The 22,592-nt window shown below is 38.1% G+C and overlaps 1 protein-coding gene and 2 long non-coding RNA genes across 8 annotated transcripts in view; 1 reads left to right on the top strand and 2 right to left on the bottom strand.

Annotated features, from left to right (window-relative positions):
* Positions 1-12,976, top strand: part of KIF27 (kinesin family member 27) — an 87,125-nt gene extending 74,149 nt beyond the window's left edge. Inside the window, exons 15-18 of one of the 2 annotated variants that reach the window (XM_082695216.1) lie at positions 664-870; positions 2,310-2,508; positions 5,479-5,643; positions 11,224-12,976. In XM_082695216.1, coding sequence (XP_082551342.1) covers positions 664-870; positions 2,310-2,508; positions 5,479-5,643; positions 11,224-11,708 — 1,056 coding nt within the window. In that variant the 3' untranslated portion in view covers positions 11,709-12,976. Of the gene's footprint in view, positions 1-663; positions 871-2,309; positions 2,509-5,478; positions 5,677-11,223 lie in introns of both variants that reach the window. The other variant, XM_082695215.1, reaches the window with a different exon arrangement.
* LOC309846394 overlaps positions 1-22,592 on the bottom strand; it is a 50,090-nt gene that overhangs the window by 22,213 nt on the left and 5,285 nt on the right. For 2 of the 5 annotated variants that reach the window (XR_014301907.1, XR_014301908.1), the window contains exons 1-2: positions 18,297-18,426; positions 15,797-15,834 (exon numbers count right to left, since the gene is read on the bottom strand). This is a non-coding gene — a long non-coding RNA (uncharacterized lncRNA). Of the gene's footprint in view, positions 1-3,039; positions 3,286-15,796; positions 15,835-18,296; positions 18,427-22,592 lie in introns of those variants that run through there. The other 3 variants (XR_014301905.1, XR_014301906.1, XR_014301909.1) reach the window with 2 other exon arrangements.
* Positions 12,602-14,952, bottom strand: LOC309846410. Its single transcript, XR_014301925.1, has 2 exons — positions 13,461-14,952; positions 12,602-13,428 (listed from the first exon to the last, which is right to left on the bottom strand). It is a non-coding gene; the product is annotated as an uncharacterized lncRNA (long non-coding RNA).

Genomic DNA, 22,592 nt, shown 5'->3' with positions numbered 1-22,592 from the left:
CAGGGATTCACCAAGGTTTTTTTGGTTGTTTTTGTTTGTTTGTTTGTTTGTTTGTTTTTGGTCCCCTACAAAGGAAATCTTCTCTAGCTTATGAAAAAAGTGTTCCATCATCCACATTTTTAATGCCTTTGTTTGCCCTTTAATGGCATCTCATAGGAATTTCATGAAATGTTTCATGTCCTTAGATCCTCCCTACTTTTTTTTAATGTCATACTCTTTTTTCCCTAGAGACCCTCTTTGATGACTCATTCTTAATAATTTATTCTAAGTCTATTTCTTCTTTCCCTCCTGGCAGTCTATCGTTTCGATAGATCCCTGAGGGGACACTGGGAGTCTCCAGATCTAACACATACTGTGCACTTGTGGAGCTGTGGAGGGGAGATACATGGCTCTAGTCCTGGTCCTGGGGGCTGAGGCTTTGTTCCAGTGTGTTCCTTAGTTATCCGCATTTGCTGTGTGACCTCATACATGAGGTTTAGTACGAGGATTCAGTGACTGTATGTTTTATATATGTGTGTGTACACACTCAATAAACATTTTCTTCAGATTTAGTAGACAAATGGTAAGTCCGTTAGACTCAGATAGCAGAGTGAGATCTTAGTGTATGACATGAAGTCCAAGTTAATTATTTCCTTTACACTGAGCGATTTCTATTTTATCTAGGAAGAACATGTTCTTTTCCAACTTGAAGAAGGGATTGAAGCTTTGGAAGCTGCAATTGAATACAAGAATGAAAGTATTCAGAGTCGCCAGAACTCACTCAGAGCCTCACTCCAAAACCTCTCTCGTAGTGAAGCAAATGTCTTGGAAAAACTCATTTGCCTGAGTCCTGTAGAGATGAGAGCTATTCTTTTCAGATATTTCAATAAGGTTTGTTTCGGAAGGACAGAGGATTTTCTTGTATGGGGGGCCAAAGTGGATGGTTACACGTCAGGTTTCAGAAATTGAAAGGCATAAAGCTTTGATGGTGTAACTACAGATTTAAGCGTGATTTTTCCTGGCACTACTGAATGTGGTCGTCTGAAAGCTGTGTGCTTATCCAAGTATGCGTGCCTCACTTTGGGAGGTTCTTAACGTGGGATGGGCCTTTTGAAAGAAGGGCTTTTTCAAATAGGCTTAAAAACCCAAGAATTCAAGTTGTATTCCTCAATCACTATTTCTTGGATATTTTCAAGATTTGGTTGTTACTACTCAGCATTCATGAAAAATCAAGGGCCCTCCAAAATCAGGTTTCCTTTCTTTTATTGCTATAGGGTCGGGTTACGTGTACTTTATCATCATACCTATGAACTGAAATGAAAATGAAGTGGTGCATCAGTGGCAAAGATAATAATAGATTTTCACATTAACTTGAATAATGTCTTCTTTTAAGGCATATATTCTGAAGTGTTAAGCAAATAATAGCTCTTTTCTCTGAAAGGTATCTTCCATTTAAGGGAGTATCAGACCATTAATGAAAAATAAAACATTGGAGTTTGAAAATAAAGTTCCAGTTCTGTTAGACAAGTGAAATAAAGATGAAGAAATGAATGGAAATGATAGGCACAGCCCTCCTCTTGGGTAATGACTGTCAGTAGTGAGCTACTATTACTGATAAGAGCGCATCCCATCACGACGTGTGTGGAGGGCAGAAAAAATGGTGCGGTGCTGTTGGAAGCTTTGATAGAATTCTTTTCTGGTGCTCTTAGAGAAAAGGTTCTTAATCCAAACCACGCAGGCCAAGGTCAGTGGATGTTCTGACCCTGGGTACCCTTTGTAGAAATTAGCATTTTTCTAGAGAGAAGGTCATTACATTAGCAAGTGACACATACATTGAAGTATATTCACTCCATAGCCATGCAGAGAAGAACCCATTGCACTAAATGCACAATCTGAGACGGAACTCCATATAGTTTTTAAAAGTCTGTTACTTATTTATAACATGCATTTTGGAGTTAACACTGGGCAGTATCTAGATGTTACAAGAGTCTCTAAGTTCCCATTCTCTCTCTCTCTTTTTTCCCCCCCATTCTCTTCTTAAGACCAAAGAAATGGATTTAGATGATTGTCACTGTAAATTGCAATGACCGTGACTGAGAGATGATGGAGGGGTGATAGTTAGAGCCACATGATATTAAAAGTAAAGTTGTTACCGGTTCAGAATCCCAGCAAACTCAATAGGCTCTTAGGTTATTTTGTTGGGTATGTTACAGAGCATTTGCTTAGTTACACCACAGTGGCTAAGGAAGTTGTTCATGTAGCCTAAGAGAAGTAGGCTATTGCGAGGCTATGGAAGACACACTTAGAAGGTCAAAAAATGTCTTTGCTAGGTGGTCCATTTGCGAGAAACCGAACGGAAGCTCCAGTTACAGAATGAAGAAATGAAAATGAAGGTTCTAGAACGGGATAATATGGTTCGTGAACTGGAGTCTGCCCTTGAGCATCTGAAACTACAGTGTGACCGGAGACTGACCCTTCAGCAGAAGGAGCAAGAGCAAAAGATGCAGCTGCTGTTACAGCATTTCCAAGGTACTGCCCCTTCTGGTCCGCTGCTATGGAAGACACACTTAGAAGGTCAAAAAATGTCTTTGCTAGGTGGTCCATTTGTGAGAAACCGAACGGAAGGCTGTGTGTCAGAGGGGCTCGGAGGGGAAGCCAGGAACAGAAGCTCGTCACATAATAAATAGTTCCTACTTATATTTGGTTTTGAGCTTCAAATGTCTGGGTTCCTGCACGTGGGGAGAGGGGACTGGGATGTAGGGCTCTTGGTGCTTGAAATGCCCTCCCTCTGTCTGTCCCCAGGGCCACACATAAGAACTCCCACCCATCTGTTGTTGGTCTTTTTTTTATGTACAACTGCGGCAATCCTGGCTTCCAGTGTACAGTTGAAAAGTGTCGTTCTCTCACGGAGGGAGTACTTTGATATTTAAATTACTTTCCCTTTACATAATTAACGTGATAGGCACCCCGTCAGATTTCTAGTTATATTTCTTGTTATAATTTTCAGTTGATTGTAAATTTTATGCATAAAGGTTATATCTTAGGTCAAAATTAGCCTACCACCATTGGACACGTACTGTTATCAGTGCACAGTAGTTCAGCCGTCAACTCTGGTGTGGAAAGAGCTGTCACAGCAGTTGGTCCTCATGTTACCTGGTCATTTGGCCAGTACACAAAGAGTTGCTATGGCAACAAAATCACTGCCTGGCAGCACTGGTAATGCTTCAGTCCAGGTTGCTTAGCTGCTTAGCCTTGATTCTTGTGAATCTATAGCTGGAAATGGGTTAGAAAGGATCTGGAGAAACAATCTGAGTAAGCAGAAAATTGGAAAATATATAAATTTGAGTATTGAGGCAATTTGCCCCTAAGTTAATTCAATAACCAGTCGATTAACAACCAGTTGCCTGATGACAGGATCCTACATGTTGCTTCATTCAAACATGCTCTCCTTTCCTTATTTTTAGTTCAATCTTAACGTCTCTATAAAGTGATATTTTCATAGACTTTTTAATGTATTTTTCAAGTGATTGGCATTGCATCACAAAAGCTCATAGCCAAATGAGGACATTTTAAAAGTCATTCATTTCTATACCTGGGATTAGTTTTTCTAACAAAGTTGTAGCTAAAAATGATAATTTATGAATTTTCTAATTTCAACTGACTATGTTGTATAAAATTCAGTTGACATAGATGATATTCTTTTTTTTTTTTTAAGATTTTATGTATTTATTTGACAAAGAGAGACATCACAAGTAGGCAGAGAGAGAGGGGGAAGCAGGTTCCCCGCTGATCAGAGAGCCGGAAGCGGGGCTCAGTCCCAGGACCCTGAGATCATGACCTGAGCTGAAGGCAGAGGCTTAACCACTGAGCAACCCAGGCACCCTGAAATAGATTATATTCTTTATAGGGATTCTGATTTTTGGTGTTATTAAAGTATTTATTTATTTTTTAAAGATTTATTTATTTTAGAGAGAAGAGACAGAGTTTGGTGGGGAGGGGCAGAATAAGAGGGAGAAAACTCAGGAAAACACACCACTGAGCGCAGAGCCCAACACAGGGCTTGATCCCACAACCCTAGCCAAAATCATGACCTAGCCAAAATCAAGAGCCTGATGCTTAACTGATTGAGCCACTCATGCACCCCTTAAAGTTTTATTTTTAAATACAAGATAATGGGCACCTAGGTGGCTCAATGGGTTAAGCCTCTGCCTTTAGCTCAAGTCATGATCTTAGGGTCCTGGGATTGAGCCCCGCATTGGGCTCTCTGCTCAACAGGGATCCTGCTTCTCCTCTCTCTCTGCCTGCCTACTTGTTATCTCTCTCTGTGTCAAATAAATAAATAAAATATTTAAAAAAACAGATAATGGGTTAATTTAGAATATCCAATATACTTAGATCAAATTTTTCAAAACAGCCAGTTACAAAAAAAAAAAAAACAACATTAAAACCAGTAGGATCATGTTATATGCAATTAATGAATCATTAAGCTACATAAAAACTAATGATGTACTATAGATTGGCTAAATGAATTTAAATAAACAAAAAATCAAAAATTAAAAAGAAAAAACCCAGTAGGATCATCTTATAAATATACCACTAGGAAAGAATAGGTCCAAGAGTATGCATTTGCAGAAGGTCAATAAACTAGGTTTTACCGGTTCTAAAACATACCCAATAGGGACAGTTTTATAGATTCATAAATATTAAGTAGAAGCTTTAAGTTATATTGTAGCATAAGCTACAACTTGTTTCTGTTTCCCCTCTTTTTTGTATGGGTGTTTTCTTTTGTAATTTAATCTCTCTAGCCTCTTTTGGCAGGTTTTTGGTTTTGGGGGGTTTTTTTGGCTATAGATTTCTTAGGCTTATAAACCTGGGCCTCTGATTTTCCATATATCCACAGTTCCTGATATGAACCTTATTTTTTTTTTTTTTTTTTTTTACTTTTAAGATTTTATTTATTTGACAGAGAAAGAGTGTGTGAGCACAAAGAGGGGGAGCTGCAGAGGGAGAGGGAGAAGCAGGCTCCCCCTGAGCAGGAAGCCTGATGTGGGACTTGATTTCCGGGACCCTTGGATCATGACCTGAGCTGAAGGCAGATGTGTAGTCGACTGAGCCACCCAGGCGCCCCCTGATATGAACTTTAAATAAAATATTGATGCAACTGATAGAGTTCCAAATGTGAATTTTTTATAGGGAACACCTTATTTCTGCTGTTTCAAGGATAAATCTAGTTAATGTTACTCAAAAAGTGCTTATGAATCATGAAGATGCGGTAGTTGGTAGGGGGTTGGACGGAGACGGTGACTAAGGGCAGAAGAATCCGAACTGTATCTGAAAGCAAATCCAATCAGGTAACAGATACATGTAACATAATTCTGACCCTTTAAATACAGTCTGGAGACTGTGTTAGAACATAATTTTTAGTCATTTAGTTTAAACTGATTTTAAATATAAATCTCTGAAAAAAAAAATAAATAAATATAAATCTCTGTTTCATAGAGCAAGATGGTGAAGGCCTCATGGAAATGTTAAAAACATATGAAGATAAAATCCAACAGCTGGAAAAAGATCTTTATTTCTATAAGAAAACCAGCAGAGATCTTAAGAAGAAACTTAAGGAACTGGTAGGGGAAGCAGTTCGGCGGCAGCTAGCAGCATCTGAACGTAAGACTTTTCATGTCACTTGTCATGCTAACAGTATGTGATGTATCTGATATTCAGTGAAGTTGTGCCTGCCTTAACAGTTTAGCCTTTCCCAATTGATTTGGTTATTTAGAATTAGATATTGAACTTGTATTTGTCTCTGTAAACAAAAATAGTTTTCTAGTCCTAATCACCAGGGAAATGCAAATCAAAACCACAATGTGATATCACCTCCCACCTGTCAAAATGGCTGAAACCAACAACACAGGAAAAAACAAGTGTTGGCGAGGATGTGGAGAAAAAGGAGCCCTCGTGCACTGTCAGTGGGAATGCAAACTGGTATAACCACTCTGGAAAACAGTATGGAGGATCCTCAGATTAAAAACAGAATTACTGTTGGGGCGCCTGGGTGGCTCAGTGGGTTGAGCTTCTGCCTTCGGCTCAGGTCATGATCCCAGGGTCCTGGGATCGAGCCCCCCGTCAGGCTCTCTGCTCGGTGGGGAGCCTGCTTCCTCCTCTCTCTCTCTGCCTGCCTCTCTGCCTGTTTGTGATCTCTGTCTGTCAAATAAATAAATAAAATCTTTAAAAAAAAAACAACAGAATTACTGTATGGTTCAGTAATTCCACTACTGGGGGTTTACCCAAAGAATATGAAAACACTAATTTGAAAAGATATGAGCATCCCTATGTTTACTGTAGCATTATTTATAATAGCCAAATTATGGAACAATCCAAATGTCTGATAGATGAATGGGTAAAGAAAATGTGGTGTATACATACAATGGAATATTAATTCAGCCATAAAGAGAATGAAACCTTGCCATTTGCAAGGACAGGGATGGATCTAGAGGGTATAATGCTAAGTGAAGTGAGTCAGAGAGAGACAAATACCATATGATCTCACTCCTAAGTGGAATATAAGAAACAAAACAAATTTGGTTTGATTTGGTTGTTTAGAATTAGAGATTGAACTTGTGTTTTTCTCTAAAAGCCAAAAAAAAAATACTTGTCTGCCTGACCCTCACCCTAAAACATGACATAACTAAACGAGAAAGTGCCATGATTAAAATACACACTTTTGAAGTCTCCCAATTAGAGAAGAATCAATATTTCTAGAATAACATATTTTACATTTTTTCAAAGATTTTACTTATTTATTTGAGAGAGAGAGAGGGAGAAAGAGACTACAAGCAGGGAGGAGGGGTGGAGAGAGGAGCAGCAGAGGCTCTCCGCTAAGCAGGGAGCACAAAGCAGGGCTTCATCCCAGGACCCTGCGATCGTAACCTGACCGGAAGGCAGACGCGTAACAAACTGAGCCACCCAGGAGTCCTAATATATTTTACATTTTATAAAAGAATGAGCCTGCCTTTAGAGAAGTTATTCTACTAAGTCAAGTATGGCTTATGCATAGTTGACTTGACAACATTTTAGGAACACAGACCTGTTCTGTATCTGTAAAGAAGACCACTTAAAGATGGGTACAACAAGACTGTAAAGAGACCAGTGGAAACTATATCTACGCATAAGGAAAAGATAAATGCTGAATATATAATGTAAGAAGAATTAACATAGCTTTAAAGTTTAAAACGGTAATATCTTAGAAAAGTAGTTCTTTTTTTTTTTTTTTTTTTTGAAGATTTTATTTATTTATTTTTTTGATAGGGAGAGACACAGCAAGAGAGGGAACACAGCAGGGAGAGTGGGAGAGGGAGAAGCAGGCTTCCAGCAGAGCAGGGAGCCCGATGCGGAGCTTGATCCCAGGACCTTGGGATCATGACCTGAGCTGAAGGCAGAAGCTTGATGACTGAGCCACCCAGGCGGCCCTAGAAAAGTAGTTCTAATGCTACCTTATGGTTATAATATTTGTAATTTATAGTTATTTTCACAAGTAGTTAGGTGGGTCAGTGTCAGCTAATGCCATTTTCAAAAAAAAGAATCGAAACCTAGGTCAAGTAACTTAAAAACACAACAGTAATTAGAACATGGTCTCAGGTCCTTCATCTTATGATTCCTGGTTTAACATTCTACAATAAAAGTTGTCTTAGGACAGAGATGTGACACAGACAGACAGATCCTGCCAGAGAGACTACGTTTTCTGATTTTCAATGTAGTAATACAGAGGTGCTAATGTAACTAGAATATTTACTTGAAATACTGCCTGCATTATATAGCTGCACCTTTTACTTGAAACACGCCATAGGGGCGCCTGGGTGGCTCAGTGGTTGGGCCGCTGCCTTCGGCTCAGGTCATGACCTCAGGGTCCTGGGATCGAGTCCCACATCAGGCTCTCTGCTCAGCAGGGAGCCTGCTTCCTCCTCTCTCTCTGCCTGCCTCTCTGCCTGCTTGTGATCTCTCTCTGTCAAATAAATAAATAAAATCTTTAAAAAAAAAAAAAAGAAACACGCCATAAAAAATTAAAAACTAAACAAACGTTAAGTAGCAAACAGAACAATCAGCATAAGACCATTTTAGCTTTGGGACCCCTGGTTAAGCCTCTGCCTTCGACTCAGGTCATGGTGTCAGGGTCTTGGGATTGAGCCCCGCATTGGGTTCTCTGTGCAGCGGGGAATCTGCTCCCCTCTCTCTCTCTGCCTGCCTCTCTGCCTACTTGTGATCTCTCTCTCTCTGTCAAATAAATAAATAAAATCTTTATTTAAAAAAGAGACTGTTGTAGCTTTTAAAAATCCACTTTCAAACTTGAGACATCTAACATTAGATACCTAGTTTTTTTTTTTTTAAGTTTTTGGGTTTTTTTTTTAAAGATTTTATTTATTTATTTGACAGACAGAGATCACAAGCAGGCAGAGAGGCAGGCAGGGGAGGGGGGAAGCAGGCTCCCTGCTGAGTGGAGAACCCAATGCAGGGCTCCATCCCAGGACCCTGGGATCATGACCTAAGCCAAAGGCAGAGGCTTTAACCCACTGAGCCACCCAGGCACCCAATACCTACTGTTTAAATGGTCCATGTTTATATTGCGAGTCAACAAGACATCTTTTAAAATGCTAGTGTGGTGTGGGGATATAGAGGTTTCACCCTTGTTCTGCACCTTCATCCTGCTCTTTAATGAGACAAATGCAGAAAACTGAACAAGTTAAGTAATCTTGGAGTTATCATAAAGTTCTGAATCTGTCTGACTAACTTACTTGGGAATCTAGTCTTTTTTTTTTTTTTGGTCTTGTTTGTTTTTAAGTAAACTTTACCACCAAACTCAAACTCACAACCATGAGATCAAGAGTTGCATGCTCTACCGACTAAACCAGCCAGGGACCCCAGGAAATCTAGTCTCGATACTAATGTTGAAGAAACTACTTCAGCTAGCTTGCTATTCCACCTAGATACATCTATAAAAAGTAAGAAAAGTAATAGTCATCGTAGGAAAATTTGAAAATATAGAAAAAGAGCTGGAAAAAAATCATAATTCTACCCACAACTATTAACATTTAGCATAATTCTTTTCAGTATTGTCCCCATGCTTTAAAAAAATTAGTCAGAATCATATTAGAGATAAAGCTTGTACTATATCTATATACAAAATGCTATTCTAATATAATATTAAACAAAATTTGTTTGAATTATAAATATAGCAATTTATATATATCAAATTCTGAGTTCCCTAAAAATTATTAGGCACTTCACAATCAGTGATCTTAATACTTAACTGTCTTGGTATTCAGTTCATTAGTTTGTTTATTTGTTTGCTTTCTGAATTTTTTCCATTAACATATAATGTATTATTTGCCCCAGAGGTACAGGTCTGTGACTCATTAGGCTTACACATTTCACAGCACTCACCAAAGCGCATACCCTCCCCGATGTCCATCACCCTATCCCTACCCCGCCACCACCCAGCAACCCTCAGTTTGTTTCGTGAGTCATTGTTTTTTGATAGTAGTCTTTTCAGTGTCTGCATACAACACTTACATTTATCTTGTAAATGGCATTTTTAGCATTTTCAAGTGCAGAAAAATTAATCTTGGTCTAAAATATCTTGGTTACCTCTTAGTCATGCCTCTGTTACAGTGCATCTGTTTTCTAACAAATATATTAGGGTATGAGGATAAAATCTGTAAGAATATGATCAGTTTATATGGACATGCAGTTGATGTACTTATTTAAGTATTTAAAACTCTATCCTTGTATCAGTTTAAATCACTATAAAACTCTGTGTGAGGATACTTGAGTCAGAAGAGTTGGGCTGGAACCTAACTTGTTTTCCTCACTCTGTGACCTCAGGTGAACTAATCTTTTTCTGGTTTGTTCCCTACTGGTAAAATTCTGGAAGAGGGAAACTTTCCACTGTGAAATATCCAAGTTGGGCAAGAAGTGAGCTTCTCCAGCAAGCCCATCTCTGCTCTTTCACATATGCTTTTTCAAAAATAAGATGCCTGGCTCAGACATCGGGACCTGAGCATCATTTTTTTTTAAAAGCTTCCAGTGACTGACATGTGGCAAAGTTTGGGAGCCACTGTCTACCGTTATCTTGGTGAATATCTGCTAGTTCCATGTGCGAATCTGTGTCATTTGTTAGTTCAGCTGGTTTGTTTGTGAGATTATTTTAAGTTAGAAAAACCACTATGTTTTCAACCAGGGGTAAAAAACTGAAATGCCTTCAGGATGCAGGGAGCCAAAGGGAGCAGCAGGGAAGGTAGCAGCTGTCTCAACAGGTAGGGCCAGCTCTGCTCCAGCTTCTGTGGCCAGTCAGAAATCAGTAGTTCTCATTTTTTTCTAGAAAAGACAGAATCTCTATTTTCATATGAAAGTTCCCAATTAAAAAATTGGGTGTCCCAAAAAAACTGGGGTCCCGTGTTATTTCATAGGCAAGTAAAATGTGTCTATGGGCCAGATTTGGCTAGGGACTGCCAGTGTGCAACTTCTGTTTTTAAAGTTGGTATTCGGAGGATTAGAAGTGTACTAATCATGTGTCAATATATGTTAACATTGGCATTTTTTATTGTATTAGGTCTCGGGCCTAGATGGGCTTTTCTCAAGTACATTTTTGTCTTTGATATTAGATAATTCTAGGATTTGAAGACTTCAAGCTTTGATCTTTCCACTCAGTCCTTCACTCATTCCAGGAGGGTAACCCACTGAGCGGGTATGCTGTCCTCTCCATTTTAATGGTGGATCCCCAGAATATTTTTAAGGAGCTTAGCCCTGCTATCATGCTGGGAGTTCTAACCAAGACTAGACTTTCACATACACGATGCCACATCCCAAAAGCTCCCCCAGACATACAGCCAGTATTCTCCGGTGCTGCTTCACTTAGCCAAGGTGTGGACTGTGGTTCACCAGTGGCAAGGCAGTGGAGGACAGGTGTAGGAGACCAGAGAGGCCCAAAGCGTTCTTGTGTTTCCATGGAAAAACAGAATCACTAGATGACTATTTTCCCAACTTTGTTCTATGAATTAAAAGTTATCAGTTATTCACACATAGAATGCCTGCAGGTGAAACTTCTGTTTGTCTAAGTCACCTAACAAAGAAAAAAAGCTGAAAGATATCTTTATATTGAGTGATAATAATATAATTATGTTAGGATATCATGATCAAAATACTTGTTTTTGAAGAAATCTCTAATTTTTTTGCTTTTTGTATTATTTTAAGATCATGATGCTGGGGATAGAGTTCTGAACCCTGATGAAGCAGGCATGGTTCCAGAAGAATTAAAATGGGCATCCAGAACTGAAAATATGAGATTAAGTGGAAGAGAAAGAGAACTGGACAATTCAACAAGCAGTTTAAGAACACAACCAAATCCTCTGAAACTCTGGGAAGAGGGCCCAGAATTGCCTTTGATCTGTAGCTCTTTAGCACCCACTAGTGGACATTTGTTAAACAATGAGGATAAAATAGAAGGAGATGAAAATCATTTCACAAAATCTCATAGCCGACCATCACCCCAAATCCAGCTGGTGGGTAATGTGGGACAGCTTCATGGTGTCACATCTGTAAAACTGTGTCGTAAAGAGTTACGTCAGATTTCTGCCTTGGAACTATCATTACGACGTTCCACTCTTGGAGCTGGTGTTGGATCTATGACTGCTGATTCCATTGAAGTAGCTAGGAAACCGAGTGACTTAAAAACTTAGGCCTTTAGTAACAGAACTTTTAACTTTCAATAGGAGGTATTAGATTCCTTTGTCTAACCTGTTAGAAATTAAAGCTCTTCCTTCAGGATATAGGAAGAAGGGGAGGAAGGAATCATCTTGTATACTATAGATGTATGTATCTTCTATGGTATGTTTGGGAAGTTTTAATTATTTGCAGACAATTAGCAATAATTGTAATTAGCAAATGAACATGTTCTCTAATACTGTCAAGTAATGGAAAATTTAAAATTTTTACATATTTACATATTTATTTATTTGAATTTAATTAACTATTCAAATTTAATTTAAATAATTAAATATTTAAATTTATTTCCACTTAAAAATTTGCTTAAAATCCAAGCTTATATAAAGAAGAAAAAGACTGGAATAGTAATATTGCTGTATAATATAAAAGTATGTTATAATACATGAATTATACTTTATAAGTTTATAATATTGTTATTCTCAAATGTATTTGTTATTTTGAAGAGTTACAGTTAAATATTGCTTGTATGAGAGAGGGAGTTACATACAGCCTATCTTTTGGCACAGCTGAAAAATCTTGCCAAAATACAGTCTGTGGGTTTAAGGCAACTTGACTAGGTTGATGGGTTGAAGTTAATTTATGATCCTCCGAGTTCACAGAGCTTGAGTGATCAATCTTGACTTTCTAAAGACAGTTCTCTGCTCTTTTTCTGGAATTGTCTTTAGAATGTCATATTGCTATTTTGCTAATATTATGAAATCTAAGTTTTATCTTGCTCCTACCCTGTATACTCAACATGTCTGTCCCTAGGCTATAAGATTGGGGGAAAAGGATTCAGTCCTATGCCACAGGGAAACAGACAGAATAACGGTAAAGCATTTTAGCATTTCCAGGAAAAGTTATTTGGTCACACGAGTGTGCCTGTAAAGCTTGAAGTCTCACCAGAGGCTCTTCAGCTAAGAAGCTGATGGGCCTCATCAGAGACTTTTCTCTACAGCCTGCTTACTCGGGTCTTGCACACAGGCAGGCCAGACTGCACTGGGGCTGTAAATATGTAAATGAAATTTTTCATCAAGATTTTTTCAGTCTAAATCTTATTATATAATATAAACTTCAGTTTGGAATTAAGAATGAAAATACTGATTTGCCCAACAAATACTTTGTACCTTTTCATCATACTTTTTAATCACAGAAAACATTATAATGACCAGAGGTATTTTGTTGTTATTTTTGTTACTTTTCGAAATTTCCATTTGTAAAATAAAGTTGTTTCTTAAACTAACTACTGTTTGGGTGGGACAGTGGTCAAGCTGCCCTGACTTATGGATGTCTACTCAATTCTTGCTGACTCCAGTGTTTCTAAGGTGATGCTGCTACTGATATTTTTTTGGTCCTTTTCCTTTGTTGTTATGACCCTGCCCATCTTACCAAAGACCCCAACTGTCACTCTGTGCTCACATACTTATGGTTTCCTTTTCTGGTTTCTAGTGCCTAGGGAGTAGGGCTCCTTGTTCTCATTGCTAAAAACCAGTTCCTAGAGAAGAAAACCCAAACAAAACAAACTTCTAAATCGGCGAATAGTTCTGTATCTCTTAAGCATGGTACTGAAATTCATTTAAATTGTGGGTGAGATAGACTGCCATGCACTTAGCTGGGAATTGAACCACATTACACAGCATTGGCCCAGTGAGAAACTGCTTTCAACAGGGAATTACGAACTAATTTGGAAAATACCTTTTTTTTTTTTTTTTTTTTTTGGAAAATACCTTTTTAGCAGAGACTATTTCAAGTCAGATTCTGGTTTTAAGCTAGTCTCTTCTTTTTGCCTCAGTTTATATGATATATACTTAATATATATCATATGCAATGTGTGTATATACTATCTATAGATATGACAAAGGTCAGTACCTTAACCAAGTATAATGATATATCTATTAATGAAGGTCCTAAGTATAAATTCCTTATAAGATTAAGTAATAATTTAGAATAAGAATATATTCTAACCCTGGAATCTTAGTTTGCCTCAGAAATTGACCCATACTTGTTTTACCTGTGGAAATAGAAACATACTTTCTAAAAGCCAAAGCGCTCACACTCACAAAGCAAGAAAATTTATATCAAATCAACAGTGATTAGATTTAATAATGCAAATGTGAATGGACTCCTAAATAAGAAAGGTACAATTTTTTTCTTCCTTTGGGTTACACATATATCCCTATACAATGACAGATTTCCTGTACATACAGTAACACATACATATAAATACAAATAATGTCCTGAATAACAAATACATTCTAGAAGTGAACCTCTCATCTTTCTAGTTTAGTGCCCTCACAAAGGAAAGAAAAATTAAGGCACCTTGCCCAAGTCAAGTAAAAAAATTTTTTTTTACTTATACTAGTAATAAATTTTACTCTGCTTCACATGCTTTCCTTAGTCTAATCATTTTGTCATCATGTTTGCCTTTTTGTATGCAAATGATATATGTCTGTGGTTTTCTTTTTTTTGTGGTTCATTATGGTTTTTTTCCCCCCACTTACAAAAGAGCATTTGGAAGGAAACATATTTGCCTCTGTGAAGTACTAGTTCCTTCCCTAAATTCAGAGTGTTGAAGATATCAGGGTGGGAAAATTATATAAATATGGGAACTATGGGTGGGAAGAGTATCAGTGAAGGTGATTTGGGGCTTTAATGTTTATTTTCTCCTAATGGGTATTTTTTTAGGTCAACAGCATGGTGAGTGCTCTATTTAAGAACTGATGTCTTAAATGGAAGAGGTTAATAAAGGTCTTACACTAAGTCTAAGGGAGTCAGATGCTAAGTGGGAGTTTGAGTCTATAGTTACCATAAATTCTCATGCATCAAATGCAAGAATGGCATGTTTGGGTCTCAGTTATTTCCTTAGGGACATATCTGTGACTGTTTAAAACACTGGAGTATCTTTCAGTATCTGAAAGTTCAGTATCCACTTGTTCACCATTCTTCTCTCAACTTCGCTGGAATATTAAAGAGTATTAACTATGTATATTTTACATCTAAATTTATAACAGGCCTCAGGTTGCCTTCATTGGTACTAACACATTCATCTACGTTTATATTTTCGACAGATGGAAATGAAGGTAGAAAGGAGATCCTTCCACAATAACCATCTCAAGTGCATTGATTTTGTGATATTTCTGAGCTTGTATGGCAATAGTGTTTGCAGAGTAGTAGGAACATCTTCCCAAGGGGGAGGAATATTTTGTTACTCTCATTGTTTACCTTGATGCTGACAATAAAAAGCAGACTTTTGATAAGTTTTGGTGTTTTAAGTCTTCCACAAACAATGCACCCCTTTACCTCCTGCAGCAGGAGTGACTGCTTCTATTCCTTGCTCTTAAATTGTGGGGCATGCACAGCACCAAATACGACAAGAATGGTGTTTGATTTTTATAACTATTCCAATAATACCCCAACATGGAGGTAATTAGAATGAGAAAAATTATGAAAAGAAAGCTCAGAAAAACTTGACTTTTGATATTTTCCATACTTCTTTGTCCCTTTAAATATTTTTTCCCTAGGAATTTCCACAGTGAATCAAGAGAATAGCCAGTATGTGAAATGCTAGTGGTACAATATGATTAAACCTAAATGTATTGACTTAAGTCTTAGGTTCTACAGGTAAATTATTACACACACTTCTACTGAATTATCTCTACATTACTTCAAAAGAAAAATACAACAATCTCATAGACTTACAATGAGCAAGATCCTTAGATGACCAAGGAACAGATCATTCACACAGAAGAGTAGAAAACTAAATATTTTTTAAAAATTCATACTTATGGTTGCTGGAAATTTAAAATTCCAATTTTTAGTTAATACTTGTGTAATTAAAGTAACACCAAAGAAATATATTTTAAAAACAACTATACTGTATTGTGTTTTCAAGTTTACTACAGTATATACAAAAAGAGGTATAATTTTTTTTTTTTTTAAAAAGAGGTATAATTTTTGAAGTCCAAATTGGTAAGACAGATCTTTTAAAAGAACACTTCTTGGACCCTACCCACTCCTCCCCAATTACCAACAACAAATTACATAACAATTATGGCTTACTTACCCCCTCATTCCCCACAAAGTTCCAGGATTCAAATAGCTCTGATAAGAACAGGAGATAAAAAAGGGTTATTTTAAAGCATTCTATAAACCAGCCAAGAATTTTCAAAAATACTTTGAGGGAATATGTTTTATTTCTCTGGCAACAACACTAAAACTTAACTTCAATCTTTGGCTATCTCTAAACCCGGAAGAACACTCCTAGTTACTCCTGAATTTGCCATTTGAAAATACACATCCCAGTTTTAATACCGGTCCTTTTTCTAGGATTGCTAAATTCACAATTCTATGAAAAGAAGCCACCCTAGATAGAATTAGAATGGAAATTGAGGAGCTATTCAATAGAGACTTACAAGAAACAGTAGTTTTGGATAGATTCCAACAACCAAGACATAAACCAAAGAAAATAAAACAAGAGATTTTACCATTGAAGAGCCATGAATAGTATGCCCAAACAAACACTGTAGGCAAAATTGCCAGGATTTATCTTTATATAATACATAACTATTTTGCTTAATTTTTCTCTCTGCTAAAATACCCACCCCCAAGTTTTCTACTGAAAAACCCCTGGATGAAAGACTTCCATACATGATTACAAACCAGCAGCAACTGGCCTGCCTGAGAGACTGAACTGATGCTATTCATTTTTGTGTGTGGCCTGCAGTGCCGTTTCACTGTCCACCGTAAAAAGGAGTGAGGAGTTAATCTGAATTTGGCAGATTCATGTAATAATGCTTTTTTTTCCCTAGATGGGAAGAACAGGAACAGGGCAACATATTTGTGTAACGAGAGGCCAATCTCCTTTTGAAATGCCCCTCACCTAGGGTGTGGGCAGCATCTGAATTGTTACAGGTGAAGCCTGGAATGGAACTAAGCCGATCTGTTTCACTGGACATTTTCCCAGCGGGCACCAGGTGTCACCAGTTGTAAAACATGATCACAACATGACCAGAATGAGCCAGGGTATAATCTTAATGGGAGTACATTAAATAATGCTATTTTTCGAAACAGCCTTTCCTTTCAAAAAGAAAAAAAGCAATTTATGAATCATTCCCTTGCACTTTATATGATTTTTTTTTTTTAATTTAGGGGAAGGGGGAGAGACAGAGAAAGAATTTTTTTTTTAAGATTTTATTTATTTATTTGACAGAGATCACAAGTAGGCAGAGAGGCAGGCAGAGAGAGAGGAGGAAGCAGGCTCCCCTCGGAGCAGAGCGTCTGATGTGGGGCTTGATCTCAGGACCCTGGGATCATGACCCAAGCCGAAGGCAGAGGCTTAACCCACTGAGCCACCCAGGCGCCCCAGAAGAGAGAGAGTCTTAAGCATGCTCCATGTCCAGCCCAGAGCCCCACATGGGTCTCCATCTTACACCCTGAGATCATGACCTGAGCAGAGATCAAGAGTCAGATGCTTAACTGACTGAGCCACCCAGGCGCTCCCCTCCAATTTTCTTTTAAAATTGGTTCTATGCTGGGCACAGCAGGGCTTAAATTCACAACCCTGAGATCAAGACCTGAACTGAGATCCAGAGTTGGATGCTGGGATGCCTGAGTGGCTCAGTCTGTTAAGGGTCTGCTTTTGGCTCAGGTCATGATCCCAGGGTCCTGGGCTTCTTGCTCAGTGGGTGCCTGCTTCTCCCTTTGCCCCTCCCCCTGCTTGTACTTGCTTATGCTCGCGCTGGCTCTCTCTCTCTCTCTCTCTCTCATTCTCTCAAATAAATCTTAAAAAAAAAAAAAAAAAGAGTTGGATGCTTAACCAACTCAGCCACCTGGGTGTCCCCACTTCCTTACGTTTTAAATAAAAATCTTATCTTTCAAATGCAACTAAAAGTAATTATTTAATAAATTAATTGGGAGGGAAATTGCTAATTTTTCTATAAGGCAAATAGTCTGTTACTTTACCAAATGAATGCATCATATATGTTTATGATGGAATTTTAAGTAGATTTTCCAGAGTTGGCTGTCAAAATGGGATAATATTTTAGCACAAATGTGGTTGCTTATTTTATACATATATCCTAAAACATTTTTAAACAAATTCTGAGTTTTAGTTATATTTGTTAGCAACAGTGGGAATAACAGTACTCTCTGGAGAAGTTTCATGTGAAATTTAAGAAAATAAAGACTTGGCTGAGTGTTTTATAGGCATAAGAAGTGTTTCATGACTATTTGAGTTGTGAATTAAAGAGTATGTTTTACGGGGTTTTTAACCACCAGTTTTTGCCTATTTGTTCCTTATTTCTTTAGCAACAATTACATTTGTGAGTTACTGATGAATTCTGGTAGAAAATAACTTCTTAAGGCTGAGAGGAATGGTTTCCATGTGCTAGTCACAAAGATGTTTTAAACTTAATTTTTCTCTCTCAAGGAAGCTGTAAAATAGTTAATTTGGGGGACATGTATAAACATGTGATCAAAGTAACAGCAAAGCCTTTCATTCTTCAGCATTTGATACTCTTAGCAACTAAATACAAGAAGTGTATTAGAATGAAATCTGACATTACCATGGTGGTCTTTCCTTTATAAGCATTTTGAGGGAAGCTCATTCCCCTCACTTTACAAGCATCTTGTCATGTTACAGAATATTTTGTCTCTGTTTAGATCAGAGCACCCATGACCTGCCCAGCCAAATAACCAAAGAACAGGCCAAGACTTAAAGAGTAATGGAACCTCCAATCAGAAGTATTCTAGTGGATTGTGACAAATATATCAGAAAGGAAGAATACTAATGGATACTCTTCCCGGAAGAGTTACCTTCGGGGGTACTGAGGTATTCTCAGTAAGGTTTTTTGTTTTTTGTTTTTGTTTGTTTGTTTCTTTGTTTTACAAAGTTTACTATCTCCCAGTAAAGAGAAGGGAAACTAGACATAAGGACCAGCTTGTGTGAGTTTACTTGGCAAGGCCACAGCAAACCAAAACACCCTTTGTAGTCAGGGCCAGTGAGTTGGGACTTAGCTCTTGTGAGGGGAAGAATATATGCCTCTTCCAAAGGGTGAGCTGGCAACTTAAATTACTTGTATTCTGAGAACATAACAAAAAGGGCATCTATACACAATGGATTGAAAATTTCGATATTTATTTTATAAATAAAGCTTTCTTTATGCTTTATGTTGTCTATTAACCGTTTATTACTGAGGATGGAGCTGAGAACTAAATGCCCTGTCACCGGGATGTCTGGGTGGCTCAGTCGATTAAGCATCTGCCTTTGGCTCAGATCATGATCTCCAGGTCCTTCTCTAAGCCCCAACTCGTCAGGCTCCCAGCTCAGCAGGGAGTCTGCTTCTCCCTCTCCCTCTGCCTGTGCTCTCTATCTCGGTCTCAAATAAGTATATAAAGTCTTTAAAAAAAACAAAGAAAAGCCCTGTCACCTAAGGAATTACATTTCAATGGTAAGCATTATGGGGAAAATAAAGCAGATTAAAGGAGTAGGGAATCAAGGAGGCTTTTTTAGATGGAAATGGTCCTGAGTCAGGCATACCATAAAGCTGTAAAAACTAAGTTGTGACTCACTGTCTTAACAATATTGTCTTCCAATCCATGAACATCGGCTGACTTTCCATTTCTTTAGTTCTTATTTAATTTCTTTCAACTATGTTTCATAGTTTTCAGTGCATAAGTCCTATGTTTCTTTGGTTAAATTTGATTCTTAATATTTTATTCCTTTTGATGCTATCATATGTGGACTTATTTTCTTTTTTTAAATTTAATTTTTTCAGTGTTCCAAGATTCATTGTTTATTCCGGACTCGTTCTCTTAATTTCATTTTTGGATTGTTCGTTGCCAGTGGATAGAAATACAACTGATTTTTGTATATTGATAATAATTTGGCTTTGATTGATAGTAAATTGGGTTAGAAATATGCCATACCGCGAACCAAGAAATGCAGACAATGTTTACTCATACAAACTGACTAAATGAGTAGAAATTCCAACTCATTGTTGCTGTTGTTGATACACTTTTGGCTGGTTATTTTAAGATTATCCCCCTTTAAGAATTATTTCTTATCTAGAGTACAGGTGGTAAGATCATACAGCACAGCTGGGTCATTTGGCATTTGGGGTTTCAGTCTTGGGTCTTTCACATGTACTGTACTTTTCCTATTTAAGTAAAATATAAATGGCATAATCCTCATCACCTGATCACTCTGATCATGAGGATACTTTTTACTTTCTATATATTCCTCAATGCATACATATATTTTTAAGTATTTTATTTTTTGAGACAGAGAGCGCACACAAGCATGGGTAGGGGCAGAGAGAGGGAGAAATAGGACCCCTGCTGAGCAGGGAGCAGGCTGAGGAGCTCAATCCCAGGATCCTGAGTTCATGACCTGAGCTGGAGGCAGACACTTAACAATTGAGCTACCTCCCTCAATGCATATATTTTAAAGATTAACGATAATGCAGAGAGAGCTAATTTATTTAACAAATTTTTAACAAATTTCTGGGTGCTAGGTCTTGTGCCAAGTGCTAAAGGCTAAAAGAAACAAAGGTGAATAAATCACAGACCCATCCATCCAGGAGTATATGGTCTGTTGAGGACAAACAGACAATAACATTTTGCCCATTCTAATATATACAGTGAGCCTGGCACAGCAGTGACATACCAGTGAGTAAAACCAGCGAGGTTCTTGCTTTAATGGGGCTCAAGATATAAAGGAGAATATAATGGCTCTAGGAAAAATACAGAGGGTGCTATGGGAGTAGGGAGGAAGGGCTTTTAACTTTTAGGATTAAGGGAAGGCTTCCCCAGGAAGGTGCCCCTTGTGTCTTAATGGACAGATTGGCTTTTTGAAGGTATAGGAATGGGGGGAAATAACATTTTAGATCAGGAAACTCCTCTGCAAAGATTAAGAAATGGGATCTGGGGCACCTGGGTGGCTCAGTGGCCTCTGCCTTCAGCTCGGGTCATGATCCCAGGGTCCTAAGATTGAGTCCCGCATCAGGCTCTCTGCTCAGCGGGATGTCTGCTTCCCCCACCCCTCTCTCTGCCTGCCTCTCTGCCGACTTGTGATCTCTGTCTGTCAAATAAATAAATAAATCTTAAAAAAAAAATAAAAGAAGTGAGAGACAACATCATATACTCTGGGAACTGCATAGCAGTACACTGGAGACCCCAAATAAGTATCTATTGGGTGACTGAATTAGTGCTGGCTATAGGGGATGGCTAGGAATGAGGATAGGAAGAGAGTTTATGGGGCACCTGGGCGGCTCAGTCGTTAAGTGTCTGCCTTCAGCTCCGGTCATGCATGATTCCAAGGTTCTGGGATCCACTCTACATCAGGCTCCTTGCTCGGCAGAAAGCCTGCTTTTCCTGCTTGTGCTTCTCTCTCTTGCTATCTCTCTCTGTCAAATAAATAAATAAAATCTTTAAAAAAAAAAAAAAAAGAAAGAAAAAGAAGGAAGAGAGCTCATTTCAGAAAGGGGCTACACTAAAGTGTCCAAAGGCTATGGAAAGCCTGCTACATTTATTCTGTCCAAATTATATGGCAGTTGGACTAGTCTACTTTTGCTGCTCCAGATCCTTTAGGCATAGACAAAATGGCGTACAAAATACCATACAAACGAAGCACCATAACATCAATTTTAATCACTGCAAGCCATCTGAGGAAAAAAACTTTCTGGTCTCGTGTAAGAGGATATTTTTTAAAATAATCATTTTTTAGGGGCACCTGGGTGGCTCAGTCATTAAGCATCTGCTCCAGCTTGGGTCCTAATCCTGGGATCCAACCCCGTACTGGGCTCCCTGCTCGGTGGGAGGCCTGCTTCTACTTTTCTCACTCCCTCTGCTTGTGTTCCCTCTCTGGATGTCTCTCTCTCTGTGTCAAATAAATAAAATCTTTGAAAAAATAATCATTTTTTAAAGTATAAAAATAGTTTTTCACAAGATAATTCCATATACATGAAGGTAATTTTTCAAATTCAAGTTAGTGACATTAGACTTCATATAGATAGTATACTGTAAATAACACCACTGTAAGGGCAAGGGAAGGAGGTAGCTGAGTCAAAATACTAGGAAAGCAACATGAACATTTCTATTTGCAGAGGACAGTGTGACGGTAGAATGAAAAAGTTTAGCTTTTGGTGATTCAATTTATTCAGTATTCATGGGAAAAAAAGTTATTTTTAAAGTACTATCAAGAATTAGGTTCTGATTATAATCCTATTATTACTGTTGGGATGATTAATGATCAGTTTATTAAACTGGCTGAGTCAAAGACAATAATACAACCTTCCTCTCCTTTCACTTACCACCAAGTTTAAAAAATAAATGTATTTTTAATTTTTTCCCCAAGTGACAATGCATACGGTTCAAAAGTCAAATGACTACAAACAGAAGTCCCTGCTCCAACTGTCACTCTGATGCCTGCTTCCCCCGCAAAAAAGTTGTCTTGCTACTTTATTCCACATTTCTAAAGATCTTATTTCTACGGCCACATCTTAGTTTTTCAGTTTTAGACACCTTGTGCCATTTACTAATTGCCTAATACGTTTCTATCATATTGTTGGGTGTTTATCGTATATATTGTAATGCCTATTATATGTTGCCACATTGCTCCGTGTGGTGTCGGGAGTGGTTAATTATGCTGCGTTAACAAACTACCACCAAACCCTCAGTGGCCTACAACAATAAAGGTTGGCTTCTCACTGATGCTGCCCAGCCAATGGCAGGTCAGTTGGAGTTTGGGGCCATGCGTCTTCACTCAGGACTTAGATGGCCAGAGGCAGCCTCTGAACAGTGCCTGTCTTGTGGCAGAGGCAGAGACATGGCTCCTGAAGCTTCGGGCTGGCAGTGACATA

Source organism: Mustela nivalis (genome assembly GCF_964662115.1).
Source record: "Mustela nivalis genome assembly, chromosome: 13".
Lineage (NCBI taxonomy): Eukaryota > Metazoa > Chordata > Mammalia > Carnivora > Mustelidae > Mustela > Mustela nivalis.
This window is presented reverse-complemented; position numbering and strand designations above follow the sequence as displayed.